This window comes from Magnolia sinica, chromosome 6, assembly GCF_029962835.1.
Source record: "Magnolia sinica isolate HGM2019 chromosome 6, MsV1, whole genome shotgun sequence".
Taxonomy (NCBI): Eukaryota; Viridiplantae; Streptophyta; class Magnoliopsida; order Magnoliales; family Magnoliaceae; genus Magnolia; species Magnolia sinica.
The window spans coordinates 8,692,600-8,705,483 of NC_080578.1; the positions used below are offsets into that span (position 1 = coordinate 8,692,600).

General features: G+C 44.9%; 1 protein-coding gene and 1 non-coding gene across 2 annotated transcripts; one reads left to right on the plus strand and one right to left on the minus strand.

The window, feature by feature from the left end:
* The first annotated feature begins 4,318 nt into the window (after window positions 1–4,318).
* LOC131249483 (cellulose synthase-like protein D1) lies at window positions 4,319–12,007 on the plus strand. Its single transcript, XM_058250295.1, has 5 exons — window positions 4,319–4,896; window positions 6,494–6,779; window positions 7,860–8,381; window positions 9,414–10,189; window positions 10,786–12,007. Exons 1-5 carry the CDS (start codon window positions 4,319–4,321, stop codon window positions 11,732–11,734), a joined length of 3,111 nt encoding a protein of 1,036 aa, XP_058106278.1. The 3' UTR covers window positions 11,735–12,007.
* TRNAD-GUC (transfer RNA aspartic acid (anticodon GUC)) lies at window positions 6,337–6,408 on the minus strand. Its single transcript has one exon. It is a non-coding gene; the product is annotated as a tRNA-Asp (tRNA).
* Window positions 12,008–12,884: the final 877 nt, after the last annotated feature.

Here is a 12,884-nt window from a genome sequence, read left to right on the forward strand (position 1 = left end):
AATGGTCATTTATAAACGAAAACTGATGATTTTCTATGAATAGCCGGTAAATTCTATGCTGCCCTGGTAGCCTGTTGCAAGACAGAATGTCAGAGCACGAGGCGTACGAGAGGGTTGCTTTTGAAAAACCGACAGTCACTAGCCAACCGTCGATCGTTTTTAACAGTTTTAGGGTCCAGCTGTCGTGCAAATAATTCTAGGATTAAGGACATTGAAATGTGCGGCGGAGATCTGTTCTTTTTAGTCTATTTTTGAGTGGATCAAACCCGGTGGTTATGTTCAGCTGATGTTGGGGATCCGACTAGACCAAATTTGGGTGGGCCTTGCTATCGTTGGAGTCAGGGAAATGCATCCAATTAATCATATTCCCTATTGGCTCTTTTGGACCGTCAATCGATTTGATCTCTAGCTCGCCAATCTGAACCATTGGTTGATTCTAAGCTAAGTCAATGACCAATTCTTGCCAATAGCGTATGAGCTTTTAGGCATTCAGCCTTGCACAATCTTAATATTTGTATGTTTATGGCCAGATTCATACAAATACTTTTAGATTGGATGATCCGGTCCGTTCAATGCTTTTCTAATGGTTCAGTCTTATCGAAGTATGGTCAAAATCATGAGCATATGTCTCTTGCACTGGGTGGGTGTCTACACATTCTAGATGACTTGTTCTCCAAGTGGGTTTTCCGGTGCTAAAAAATTTCACACATGAACAATCCCAACCCTCAAATCCAAAATTCCTATTGAATGTGGACCCTAAACTATTTTCGTCATTAGGGCATGTCCGTAGGATGCCTGTATGAGTGAGTAGCATTGCCAGATGAATGTGAATTTTTATTATGAACCTTCCATGCTAGGGCCCACTTGATGAACGAACCCCATCTTGTCCTTGGATTTCTAACCTTACATTGCAACTTTAGATTATGAACTGTTCTTGTTCTCATCACCGTTATATAGAAGTTAAGGTCTTACAATCATGCTTCATTGATGATCCTGACCTTCGAATCTTGATTTTGAATGTGAGGCATTAAAAGTTACTAATCGATATTCCATATTCACAATCAAAACCACTTGTGTAGTTTGTTTTAACGCCGTTGGAGGCAAACATTGAATGGATCGAGTACTGTGTCAATCAGAAATACAGAAGTGCTGACCATTGTTATCTGATCGAGTAAGAGAAATTAACTATAGCATGAATATCTGAATGTAAATCACTTTGAACACCCCTACTTTCTTAACCATCGTGGGAGATTGTTTGATCAAGTGGGGCCAACTTCTGATCAAAATGGAGTTGATTCACTGACTATTTCATTCACATACTTCTCTTTTATTTTACTAGATGCAGTGATGACTAATCAATCAAGAGAAGATTTAAAACATTGTTGGGTGAGTTCTTGCATCATTTGTAGGAAGTAAAAGAGATTACAAAAAAAAAAAAAAAGGTCCCAAACAGCCAAGTATTTCTTAGCTGTACATCTTTTCTTAATATGGGTCTACGTTTAAGTGGGCAGGCCTCTCTTCTCGATCAAAGCATTCTACATGGCAGGACACTCGAGATAAACGGACCAGATCTCTCGCTTGTGTGAAACATGGCGCATGTCTTGCTGCTGCTCGGCTGATCATTGGGCCAAATTTAGGGGCCTAGGCCCTGGTCTTACAAGGTGGGCAATGCCACCCGGCCCATTGACACTCATGGTTATTGTAAACGCCTCCAGCAGATTCTCTCAGCGAAAATCTTGAGATAGGGTGGTTGTTGGTTATTTGTGTGCTGTATGTATGTTGTCAGCTGGAAGTATGGATGCGTGAGGGTGTTGTTGGTGGTATGTATGTTGTCTGGAAGTATGGATGCGTGAGGGTGTTGTTGGTGGTAGGTATTCATGTTGGGTGAGTTGTTGCAGCTTGCTATGGTAGCTGGAATTGTTGAAGTTTATGTGGCTGGATGCTTGTTTTGTTGTTGGGCGGCAGGTTGTGGAGGTGTGGCTGCTGGGATACCCGGAAGTTTGCTGTTAGCAGTTTTTGCTATGCAGGTCTTCAGAAGCAGATGGTTGGATGCTGGTTGTTTCAGGCACGGATTATTTGTGTGGTTGACTGGATGGCTTGCTGTGGTTTACTATGGCAATGGTTGTTTATATCAGTATGGACTCATTATTTAAAAGATTGTAATTTCATTTTTATAATCAATTAATTTATTTTCAATTTATTAGAAATTATTCCTATTTTTATCCTCATAAATTCAAGGAAGCTCTATGAGGAGTCTAGAGAGCTCCGTGGATTGGGGGTACTTACCCATGAGGTAGACGGTGATCAACCCCATCACGTCATCCCCTGCATCACATATTCATGTAATTATCTCCTGATATAGCTAGGCTTCCTTTTCTTTTGTTTCTTTCATTTTTCTTGGCAGTAGGATAGGTGAGGCCTCTTTCTTTTTGAGGGCCCATTCGAATAAATATATATCATTTTCCATTGCAACAAAGTTATAAATGGTGTGTTCTCGTCTCTTTGATAAGAAAATTTAAAAATTAAAAAATAAATAAATAAATAAATAAATATGTTGTATATCATAATAGGATATCTAGGGTCTTGTGAATGCATTTTTGAAAGGCAAGTAAATTTTATTACTACTCAATCTGAGAGTGACTAAAGAGTAAAAATAGAGAGAAAGAAAGGCAAGAGACCGTATGTGTACAGAGAGTCGGTGAGCCCATGTTTCTCACGCCATCCAACAATTACCAGTGCGGATATGAATTCGTATAGAGTGGTGGTGAGCTATAGTAGAGGCCACCGTATGTATTAGTGTTTCAGGTAACTATGAGATCCAATCCATCCATCCAGGGGATCCGGCTACATAGCTGCCCTGTCGTAGGAATCAGGTCGACCCACCAATCCGATCTCCTGCGGGTGGCCCATCTCCCAAGTTAGCAAAACCTCTCATTCGTCTTACTTTGGTAAGGAAATCCTTTACAATACCTGTTGCGGAAAACAGTAACACCTAAGCTCCATGGCTCTCATGTTTTAATTTAAAACGGATGTCGTTCACTTGTAAACGTATATATAACTAGGATGTCACGTATAAACGGTGTATATGGATGGACGGGGTGGATAAACACATGGATCGTTGTGAGGTTCACATGTATAGTGGATTTCAAGATCCACAAAAATTCAGCATGAGACTAATTGCAATTCCATCCCACTTAATCGGAACCTTTCCTATCCTCTCCAGATGCCAGATGGAATTTCTTGGAACCAAATGCAATTCTATCCCACGTAATCCTATCTAATACTCTCGCCAAACGCCCTCTTAGTGAACCGTACATACAAAGTTAGAAAAAACTCACATAGGTCAATCACCATTATTTCATGCCATGTGACCTTAGATTTCAACGGCAGCCATTTTTCTCCCCCCTGTTTCCGGTCGTAAGGCCCACTTGAGTTTTGTAGCCGCCACGTCCTACCATGATCCAGCGAAACGGATGGCCGGGTGGATTTCTCAAAAACATCACGGTGGGCCTCAGCTAGCTTACTGTCGCAGCAATCCGCGTCCTTATGGAAGGATCTGATGGCCACGAAGAAATTGTGACACGTGTGCAGCGTGTGAAGGTGCTAGTGGGGCTAGGTAGTTAGCGGACTTCCTAATATTATGAGAAAACTTCACACACGATCTCGCTTATGTTAACTTTCGAGTTTTGTTTCCGCAGATGTTGCAATTCAGCAAGACATCTCAGCCGTCAAAAAAGTGGGCCATGGAACAAGTATACCATCATCTGTCCATTGAGCTCAACATCGTAGACCGCCTAATGAATGGACCATCGGAATTTCGCCCCATGTGACCTTTTTTATGCGGCCCACCTTTTGCACGGCTCTGATGGGAGGAAGAAATCGCTGTAACGTTACTCATTATTTCAGGTGTCGCGCGGGAAATGAACCGAACTTCTTCTGCAGCCTCTCTCTCTCTCTGTAATTCCGTAGAAATGCCAAACCACCCGCAATCCGCTCCTCTTAGCACCAACAACCACAGAATTCAATCTCTCTCCACCGTTCTACTCGGAAATCCATTCCCAGCCACCCATTTTTCTCCCTCTTTCCTTCAGAAACATCTCATCCCCTGCATCTCGATTCCCGCTCAAACAAGAAAAGAAAAAAGAAAAAAGAAATTGAAAATGAAAATGAAAATCCCTACATCCCTTACATTGCCAGGCCTCGTTGGCTCCAATCCCAGCAATTCATAGCATTGCCTTCCAAAACCCTAAAATCCCAACCTCCGATCCGATAAAGAAAGGGCGGATAGTGACAACCGATCCTTAGATCAGAGACAGAGATGGCGTCACCGACGAAGAAATCCTCGTCGTCCTCCTCTGGACGACCTCCAACCGTGAAATTCGCTCGCCGGACGTCGAGCGGCCGCATCCAGAGCCTCACCCGCGAGGAAGAGCTTGACATCGGTAGCGATTACGGCTCCCACAACGACTTCAACAACTACACCGTCATGATGCCTCCGACGCCGGACAACCAGCCGATGGGCGGCAACGGGAACTCCTCGGACCCGAAAGCCGAGGACCCAAATATGAAACAAAGGGCGGGGATGAGCCGAGGAGGGAATGACGGAGGAGGTAATAACGGGGGTGGATTAGGGGCGAAGATGGACAGGATGGCGTCAGCGATGCAGGCGAACAACAAATCGCTACTGGTGAGGAGCCAGACATCGGATTTCGATCACAACCGTTGGTTGTTCGAGACGAAGGGGACATACGGGTACGGGAACGCGTACTGGCCGCAGGATGAGGATGAGTACGGTGGAAATGATGGGGGGATGAATATGGCAGATTTCATGGAAAAGCCATGGAAGCCGTTGTCGAGGAAGATTACTATACCGCCCGCGATTCTCAGCCCCTACAGGTGCGCACGTTAGCTCTCTCTATCTCACACACTCTTTTTTAAACGAAGGCATGGCATAGTTGTACGGAAATCAGGACCGTCGAAATCTCCTCCGCAACTATAAATGATGGGGCGTAATCGTAAATTTTCCTCACACACAATGTTAACGTCTGATTTTTTACCTTTTAAATGCACTATTGGATGGTTAGGATTAATTGGTGAAGTTATTAGGTAAGATCCCCAGCAAAAGGATGCCGTTACCGTCGTGGTTTCTTGGCCCATGATTCGCTCGTTTACGCTGGGAAGAGGATTGGGTAGGTCTTGTCAGAGGCTTTATGGGGCCCACCATGACTTATATGTTTTTTCCACGCTGTCCATCTATTATTAGAGATCATCTCAGGACATTAGCCCAAGTGGATTTATCAAGTCTTTTGAGGGATGTCAACGGGCTTGATTAGGACAGGGCCAAACTCGATCCAAGCTTGACCTAGCCAGGTTGATGGGCTTTTTTACACTGTCCAAACTAGGCCCATTTGGAACTTTTTATGTCTGAGCCCGGCCCTTGCCCAAGACTGGCTGAAAGCCCACGGGCCAGCCACCTCATTGACCGCCCGACTTTTTTTGGTGGCCTTACAAATAAAAGATTAAGAAAGGATATACAGAAAACATGGCTAACTATTTGACGGATAGAATCTCCAATATCCAAGATTTTCTTGATGTGGATCATTAATAGCGTGGCTCGTTCCATGGACGGTCTGGATTACCAAACGTGGTGCTCAATGTTGTAATACGAAAACCCAAGGATGCCAAGGAAACTCCTGCATCCGAATCGAAGACGGATAACTCTTCTAATAATGGGTCTGCTCTGCGACCATGCATAGCGGTAAATGTGGAATACATGCAAGCCAATCTTAGCCGTTCAAATGGCTTGCTCCAATGTGGATGGAGTGTACCGGCAGAGCGCACAGCTAGACTATCGTAACCGTCTGATCTTGTCCGTTGAATTTGGAAAGATGGGCCTGTGTATTTTAATTGCCCATTTGATGGCCATGGATAGGAAGGTTCGGATCTGGGACTGCAGATACCAATTTGAAGGATCCAAGAGCGGATTAGGTGAGACCCCAGCCTCACCCAAGAACAGTCAATCACCACCGTTTCTTATGGTATGGTCCACCTGATAATTAGATCTGCTTCATTTTTTGAATAATGATCTAAAATGGATAGACTGCGTGGATGCATAATACATACATCAAGGTGGGCCCCACGGTAAAGGCCGTACTGTCTTGGTGAGTCCGGAGTCTCAACTAATCCGCTCTCCGAGGATTCACCTGTTATTTCCAGACTCGGATTTCCGAAAGTTCTGCGATTGGAATGGTATATCAAACGGATTCAATCAGGCGGTGAGAAATCAGTGGCCATTTCATTCCAACGGTCATGGATTCAATCAGGGGAAAAAAAAATCGCCGTTGCCGGGGATCGAACCCGGGTCACCCGCGTGACAGGCGGGAATACTCACCACTATACTACAACGACTTTGTTGTGTGAGGCTTCCAAAACTTCAAATAAATACATGTTTGCTCAGTCTATTTTCCAATTTTAACACAATGATGGTGGACAGGCTACTGGTGGCGCTCCGACTGATAATGCTGGGACTGTTCTTGTCATGGCGGGTGATGAACCCCAACGAGAATGCAATGTGGCTGTGGGGTTTGTCTATTACGTGCGAGATCTGGTTTGCCATCTCATGGCTACTGGACCAGCTCCCTAAGCTTAACCCCGTTAACCGAGCTACCGACCTCTCCGCACTCCGCGATAAGTTCGAAACTCCCTCTCCCACCAATCCCGAGGGAAAATCTGACCTTCCCGGCATCGACATCTTCATCTCCACTGCTGACCCAGAAAAGGTAACCATTATTCCCCTTTCATTTCCCCTTCCCCTGTTCTACCCCATCCTTTGTACCCTTGAAATGACCAATGTTTTTCATTCATCTAAACCTTATTGGCTACATGACTCTTCTTCTGACATCCAACTCTATCAAGGTCCCATACTTTCACTTAGCTTATAGGTCATTAGGTCTTTTCGTAATAGCTTGGTTTTATATGCTTTGGAGCCTTTGAGTTACTACTATTTCAGTCCTGACTCACTAGACTATGCCATCTAAGTTGATGTAGAGCGGGTCGTGTACAGTTTCATGGCCAAGATGGATCAGAAAAGGCGCCATCAACCATAGAAGTGATTCAAAACTTCAGAACTTAAAACGAACATATCTCGCAAACTGAAATGAGCTATCGGACATACCATATATGATTTTGGGTAGGAAGAGCTACTTTAGCCACTCAATCCGGCTACACGGGGTTACGCATGCCAAATTTGCGAAATACCATCAGATCAACGATTGAATTCATATTTTAATTTCATTTTTACTATTCATCCATTGGGCTGGAGTTGTGTGTCCAACATTAACAGTGCTTAGAATAATTAGGGAAACGTCATGATTCAGTCAATCAGGACACTTCTATTTTTGGCCAAAACCATGTGCACTAGTAGGAATCACGACCGTCTAATAAGTCGCGAATTCTAGGAGTTTTAGTTCTAGTTCAATTCCGAAACTTCTTTCATAGCTTAGTATCCCTATTTAAAGGGGTGTAATCTCGTTTTTCATGATCAATCAAAATTTTCAAATTTCTTAGATTTATTTTTATTTTTCTTTTCCTCGCGGATTTGAGGTTTCTCTGTGAGGAGTCCAGAGAAGTTCTGTGAATTTGGAACAGTTACCCCCTGAGGAAGTTCGATCTAAGTCCACATAGTTCTTGGTCCTGGCTCACATAACTTTTGTATTTTGGAATGTATTTATTTCTAGTTCTATCTTTTCTGATCTTGCCACGCATCATGTCAACATCTTCACTACGGTTGTATCCATATTATAAACATGTTGTCCAACATCTCTAATGTTTTTCGTTGGTCGGAAACTAAAAAATAATAGGAACCTCCACTAGTGACGGCAAACACTCTCCTCTCTTGCCTGTCGGTGGAATACCCTGTGGAGAAGCTATCCTGCTACATATCTGATGACGGGGCAGCTGTCCTGACCTTTGAGGCCATGGCTGAGGCAGCTAAGTTTGCAGAGGTGTGGGTCCCATTCTGCCGCAAGCACAACATCGAGCCGAGGAACCCCGACAGTTACTTCTCTGTGAAAGGGGACCCCACCAAGAACAAGAAGCGGCCGGATTTCGTCAAGGACAGGAGATGGATCAAGAGAGAGTATGATGAGTTCAAGGTGCGGATCAACGGTCTTCCTGATGTCATCCGGAAACGGTGCAAGACCCTCAACGATAGAGAGCTGAAGAAGGAGAAGATGCTCGCTCAGGAGAGGGCAGGAGATGGGCCTGTTGACGTGGTTAGACTGCCTAAGGCCACATGGATGGCCGATGAAACGCAATGGCCCGGGACCTGGTTTGACCCAGGTCCTGAGCACAAGAAAGGCGACCATGCTGGAATTCTTCAGGTCCTCTCTCTCTCATTTTAAGGGTTTCTTTTTTTCTTTTTTTTTTAAAAAATACTTATAAATCCCTTTCTTTTCAAATTGGATTGCATGGCTCGAGCTAATGTTAAAGTCCAGTGATATATATTGATATATCATCCACTAATGGCTCAAGCTTTGTCAGCATCTCGTGATTTGATATGGTATTTGACCAAAAGGTAATATACTCTGGTCAAGAAATCAAGCTTAATCAGAGTCATGATCTTCTGTTACTGAAAATAAGAATTTTCAATTTCTTTCATTTTCATCAGGCCATGTTAGCATATGATAATAATATTGATGTCATCAATGAAAATGTGACAGGTGAGAATGCAGGAAATGGAAAATTCTTACTTCCTAGCAACAAAGGATCCTTATTCTCCTCCCATATATATCAGACTAGCTTATCTTTAACGGTGGCACTTGGCCCAATCTCATCCCACCATATTGGGACCTTTGAATAACCCAGGTGACTTAGTCACCAGACAATCTTGGTTTCCTTGTGTTTTAGCCAATCACCAGACAATCTTGGTTTCCTTGTGTTTTAGCCAATCCCCAGGTACACTGCCTATTAAGATTTTCCAAATAAGCCTCAACTTTTGTAAATTACAGTCAACGCTTATCTTTGTTAGCCTTATGTCACATGAATGGATTAGATGCTATCTTAAATGTGGGGATTTATGATTCTGCCTGTCCAATTTTCGGCATTCAGACTGATATATTTTAAACAGAACTCACTAAGGCTCCACATTTTTGGAATATGATCGGTCCTCCACTGGATGTACGGTTCAGCATCAAGTAGATGAATTGATCTGGTAGAACTGGAATGTTGAAAAGGTATACCTACCGTGGTAGGGTTTCATACAAATCTGGGCCGTCCATCCAAATAACCATTGGAAAGCTTACATGATCTATCACTATGTTTCCCATCTCGAGGATGCCCATCACATGGATAGTTCCTATTGCTTTCTCACCCTGAAATAATCCCAAACAGAGCTTTAAAACATTTGCCTGCAGGTAATGATCAAGGTCCCAGAAACTGACCCGGTTTATGGTGGGCCAAACGAGAGGACCCTTGATTTCACAGACGTCGACATCCGACTCCCCATGTTCGCCTACGTATCCCGCGAGAAACGCCCAGGCTTCGATCACAACAAGAAGGCTGGAGCCATGAATGCCATGGTCCGTGCCTCCGCCATCCTCTCCAACGGTCCTTTCATCCTCAACCTCGACTGCGACCACTACTTCTACAACTGCCTCGCCCTCCGTGAGGGCATGTGCTTCATGCTCGATCGCGGTGGCGACCGCATCTGCTACATTCAGTTCCCGCAGCGGTTTGAGGGCATTGATCCGTCTGACCGCTACGCCAACCATAACACTGTCTTCTTCGACGGCAACATGCGTGCACTCGATGGGCTCCAGGGGCCGGTCTATGTCGGGACTGGGTGCCTGTTCCGGCGCTATGCGTTGTATGGTTTCAACCCACCGCGCGCGAAGGAGTATCATGGGTTCTTCGGGCAGAACAAGAACCGGGCACCACAGGTGCAGATGACGCCCAGCAATGGTTCTGAGTCGGGGGAGCTGACTGAACTCCACCCGGACTTGAACCTGCCACAGAAGTTTGGTAATTCGAGTATGTTTACTGAGTCAATAGCGGTTGCTGAGTTCCAAGGAAGGCCACTCGCGGACCACGCATCGGTGCAGAATGGCCGGCCATCTGGTGCACTGCTCGGGCCGCGGCCGTTGCTTGATGCTCCTACAGTCGCTGAGGCCGTCTCAGTCATCTCCTGCTGGTAATATCATCCATCTTTCCAATCACCATTTGGTACACACCCAAGTCCTGTGGGGCCCACAATATTGTTCTTACTCCGTCCATCAGGTGCGCCTTTTCATACTCACCGTACATCCCAAACACTCAGGGGTGGCAGCCATGCAAGGTCGTGACGAAAACCTCAACGTTCACGTGGTGTGGCCTGCATGAGTTTTGCATGTGGATGATTTTTAGCCCTTTTCTGCTCGTCCAGGCAAGGCCACCTGATGAACGGACGCGGATTGCATAAAGACCCAACCATTACCGACCTCCCTACTGGTCGGTGCTCTCTGGCCCCCCACAATAACGTATGTGTTTGATCCACACCTTCCATCCATTTTCCCAGCTCATTTTATATACATGACCTCAAAAATGAGGGCAGATGCGAATCTCGTGTGGAAAACACCAAAGAAAAAAGTGGTGAGGTTCAATCACCACTGTTTCCTGTGGTGTGGTCCACCCAAATTTGATGGATGGTGTAGATAAAATAAATAGATCATGGTAGGGTCCACAGAGAACTTCCAACACGTACGGTTCAAACAAACGTTGATAATACACAGAAGAAAAATGCATGAACAGGTACGAAGACAACACGGAATGGGGTGACCGAATAGGCTGGATCTATGGGTCGGTGACGGAAGACGTTGTGACAGGCTACCGCATGCACAACCGTGGGTGGCGGTCCATCTACTGCATCACAAAGCGAGACGCCTTCCGAGGAACAGCTCCCATCAACCTCACCGATCGCCTCCACCAGGTCCTCCGGTGGGCGACGGGCTCCGTCGAGATCTTCTTCTCCAGAAACAATGCCATCCTAGCAACCCCCCGCCTCAAGTTCCTCCAGCGAATCGCCTACATCAACGTAGGTATCTACCCCTTCACATCTGTCTTCCTTGTCACCTACTGTTTCCTCCCAGCTCTCTCCCTCCTTTCCGGTCATTTCATCGTCGAAACCCTCAACGTCACCTTCCTATGCTACCTCCTCGGCATCACCGTCACCCTCTGTCTCCTCTCCCTTCTCGAAGTCAAGTGGTCCGGTATCGCCCTCGAGGAATGGTGGCGGAACGAGCAGTTTTGGGTCGTCGGTGGCACCAGCGCCCATCTCGCTGCTGTCATCCAGGGCCTACTCAAGGTCATCGCTGGCATTGAGATTTCCTTCACACTCACCTCCAAATCCGCCGCTGAGGATGATGAAGACATCTACGCTGACCTCTACGTTGTGAAGTGGACCAGTCTCTTCATAATGCCATTGACGATCATTGTCGTGAACGTGGTTGCGTTGATCATTGGCTTCTCGAGGACCATGTACAGCATCATACCTCAGTGGAGTAAGATGATTGGTGGGGGGTTCTTCAGCTTCTGGGTTCTGTCCCATATGTATCCCTTCATCAAGGGGCTGATGGGGAGGAAAGGGAGACTGCCCACCATCGTTTATGTATGGTCAGGGCTCATTTCGATCACTGTCTCATTGCTCTGGCTGTCAATCAGCCCACCTGAGGACGTGCGCGGCTCCGGTGGGTCAATGTAGGTATGAAACAACCGGACCAAGAAGAGATGGACAGCCACTATCTCAAACGGAGGTTCTTGAACAGACGTGGAGTTTTCCGGTTTCACAATAGTTGGTGTGGGATTCGAGCTTGCCATCTTCCTCTCTTCTTTTGCATGTGAGAGATGGTAGGTGACTAATATACCCTTGATATGCGTTCATAGGTAGCATACTTGGAGAGGGTTTTTGTGTCATTTTTTGTTTGTATTTTTCAACTCCCACTGTAAATGCTCCCACCTGTTGCTGAGGGTGGGTCTGTTTAACATGAAAATTGTAATTTTCCTTCCAAAATTAGGGTGTGTTTGGTTGCACAAATATCATAAAAATTCATGATTAATCAGTCCAATTTAGTGCAAATGTATGAAATTTAATTATATCTGGTTCCACCAAAGACGCCCTTAAGAAAGGATGTCCTTACAAGATCGATAGTCCAGATTGTTAATCGACTATTTGGTAGAAACTTGTATGATAAGGATGTACTGCTGCATATATACAGCTATATATATATATGTGTGTGTGTGTGTGATAAACCAAGATGTAATTAGATAATCTTGTTTAAGATTATGTTAATCTACTTTTAACACATATCAATGATCAGATTTTTTCTAGTATAGAAAATATGAACCATGCACTTTGTATTGATCATCAGATGGTTAGGATCATCATGTCATAGTCTTTTTTGTGAGAGTGGACAACCATAAGTAGCTGCGGCATTATGAATGGTACAAATCAGCCAAATCAGCGAAATCAGCGTAGAAGTATTTCTAAAATGAAAATGGATAGCCTATTTTCATGATGATATAAAAGGGAACAGTTCTTCATATGTTACCTTGGGACTACAAATAGACGGATATAGATGTCACCTAATCTGATCATTTGGTGTGTCTGACCGGTAGTAAGGGAGATTTTAAAGATCAAACAAATTGAAGAAGGTGGGCCACGCATATGTTAGCCGCGTTAGTATAGTATAGTGTGACTGACTATATGAACAACAAAAGAGAGGTAGTCTAGTCGTCGGGTCCTTACTCTTGCTTGGGTGGTAGCCTCTCACGAGTTTCAACACCCAGTCAAGGGTTCGAGTACACATGGGTGGTGAAATTCCACTAGCTTGAGTGTGCGTGAGTGTGTACAA

Bases quoted from the DNA above. Each gene is read 5' to 3' on its own strand.
- LOC131249483 (XM_058250295.1), top strand. From the start codon at position 4,319: ATGGCGTCACCGACGAAGAAATCCTCGTCGTCCTCCTCTGGACGACCT. The intron at 6,780-7,859 runs GTAACCATTATT...AAAAAATAATAG, and splicing joins CCACTGCTGACCCAGAAAAG to GAACCTCCACTAGTGACGGC. The intron at 8,382-9,413 runs GTCCTCTCTCTC...ATTTGCCTGCAG, and splicing joins ACCATGCTGGAATTCTTCAG to GTAATGATCAAGGTCCCAGA.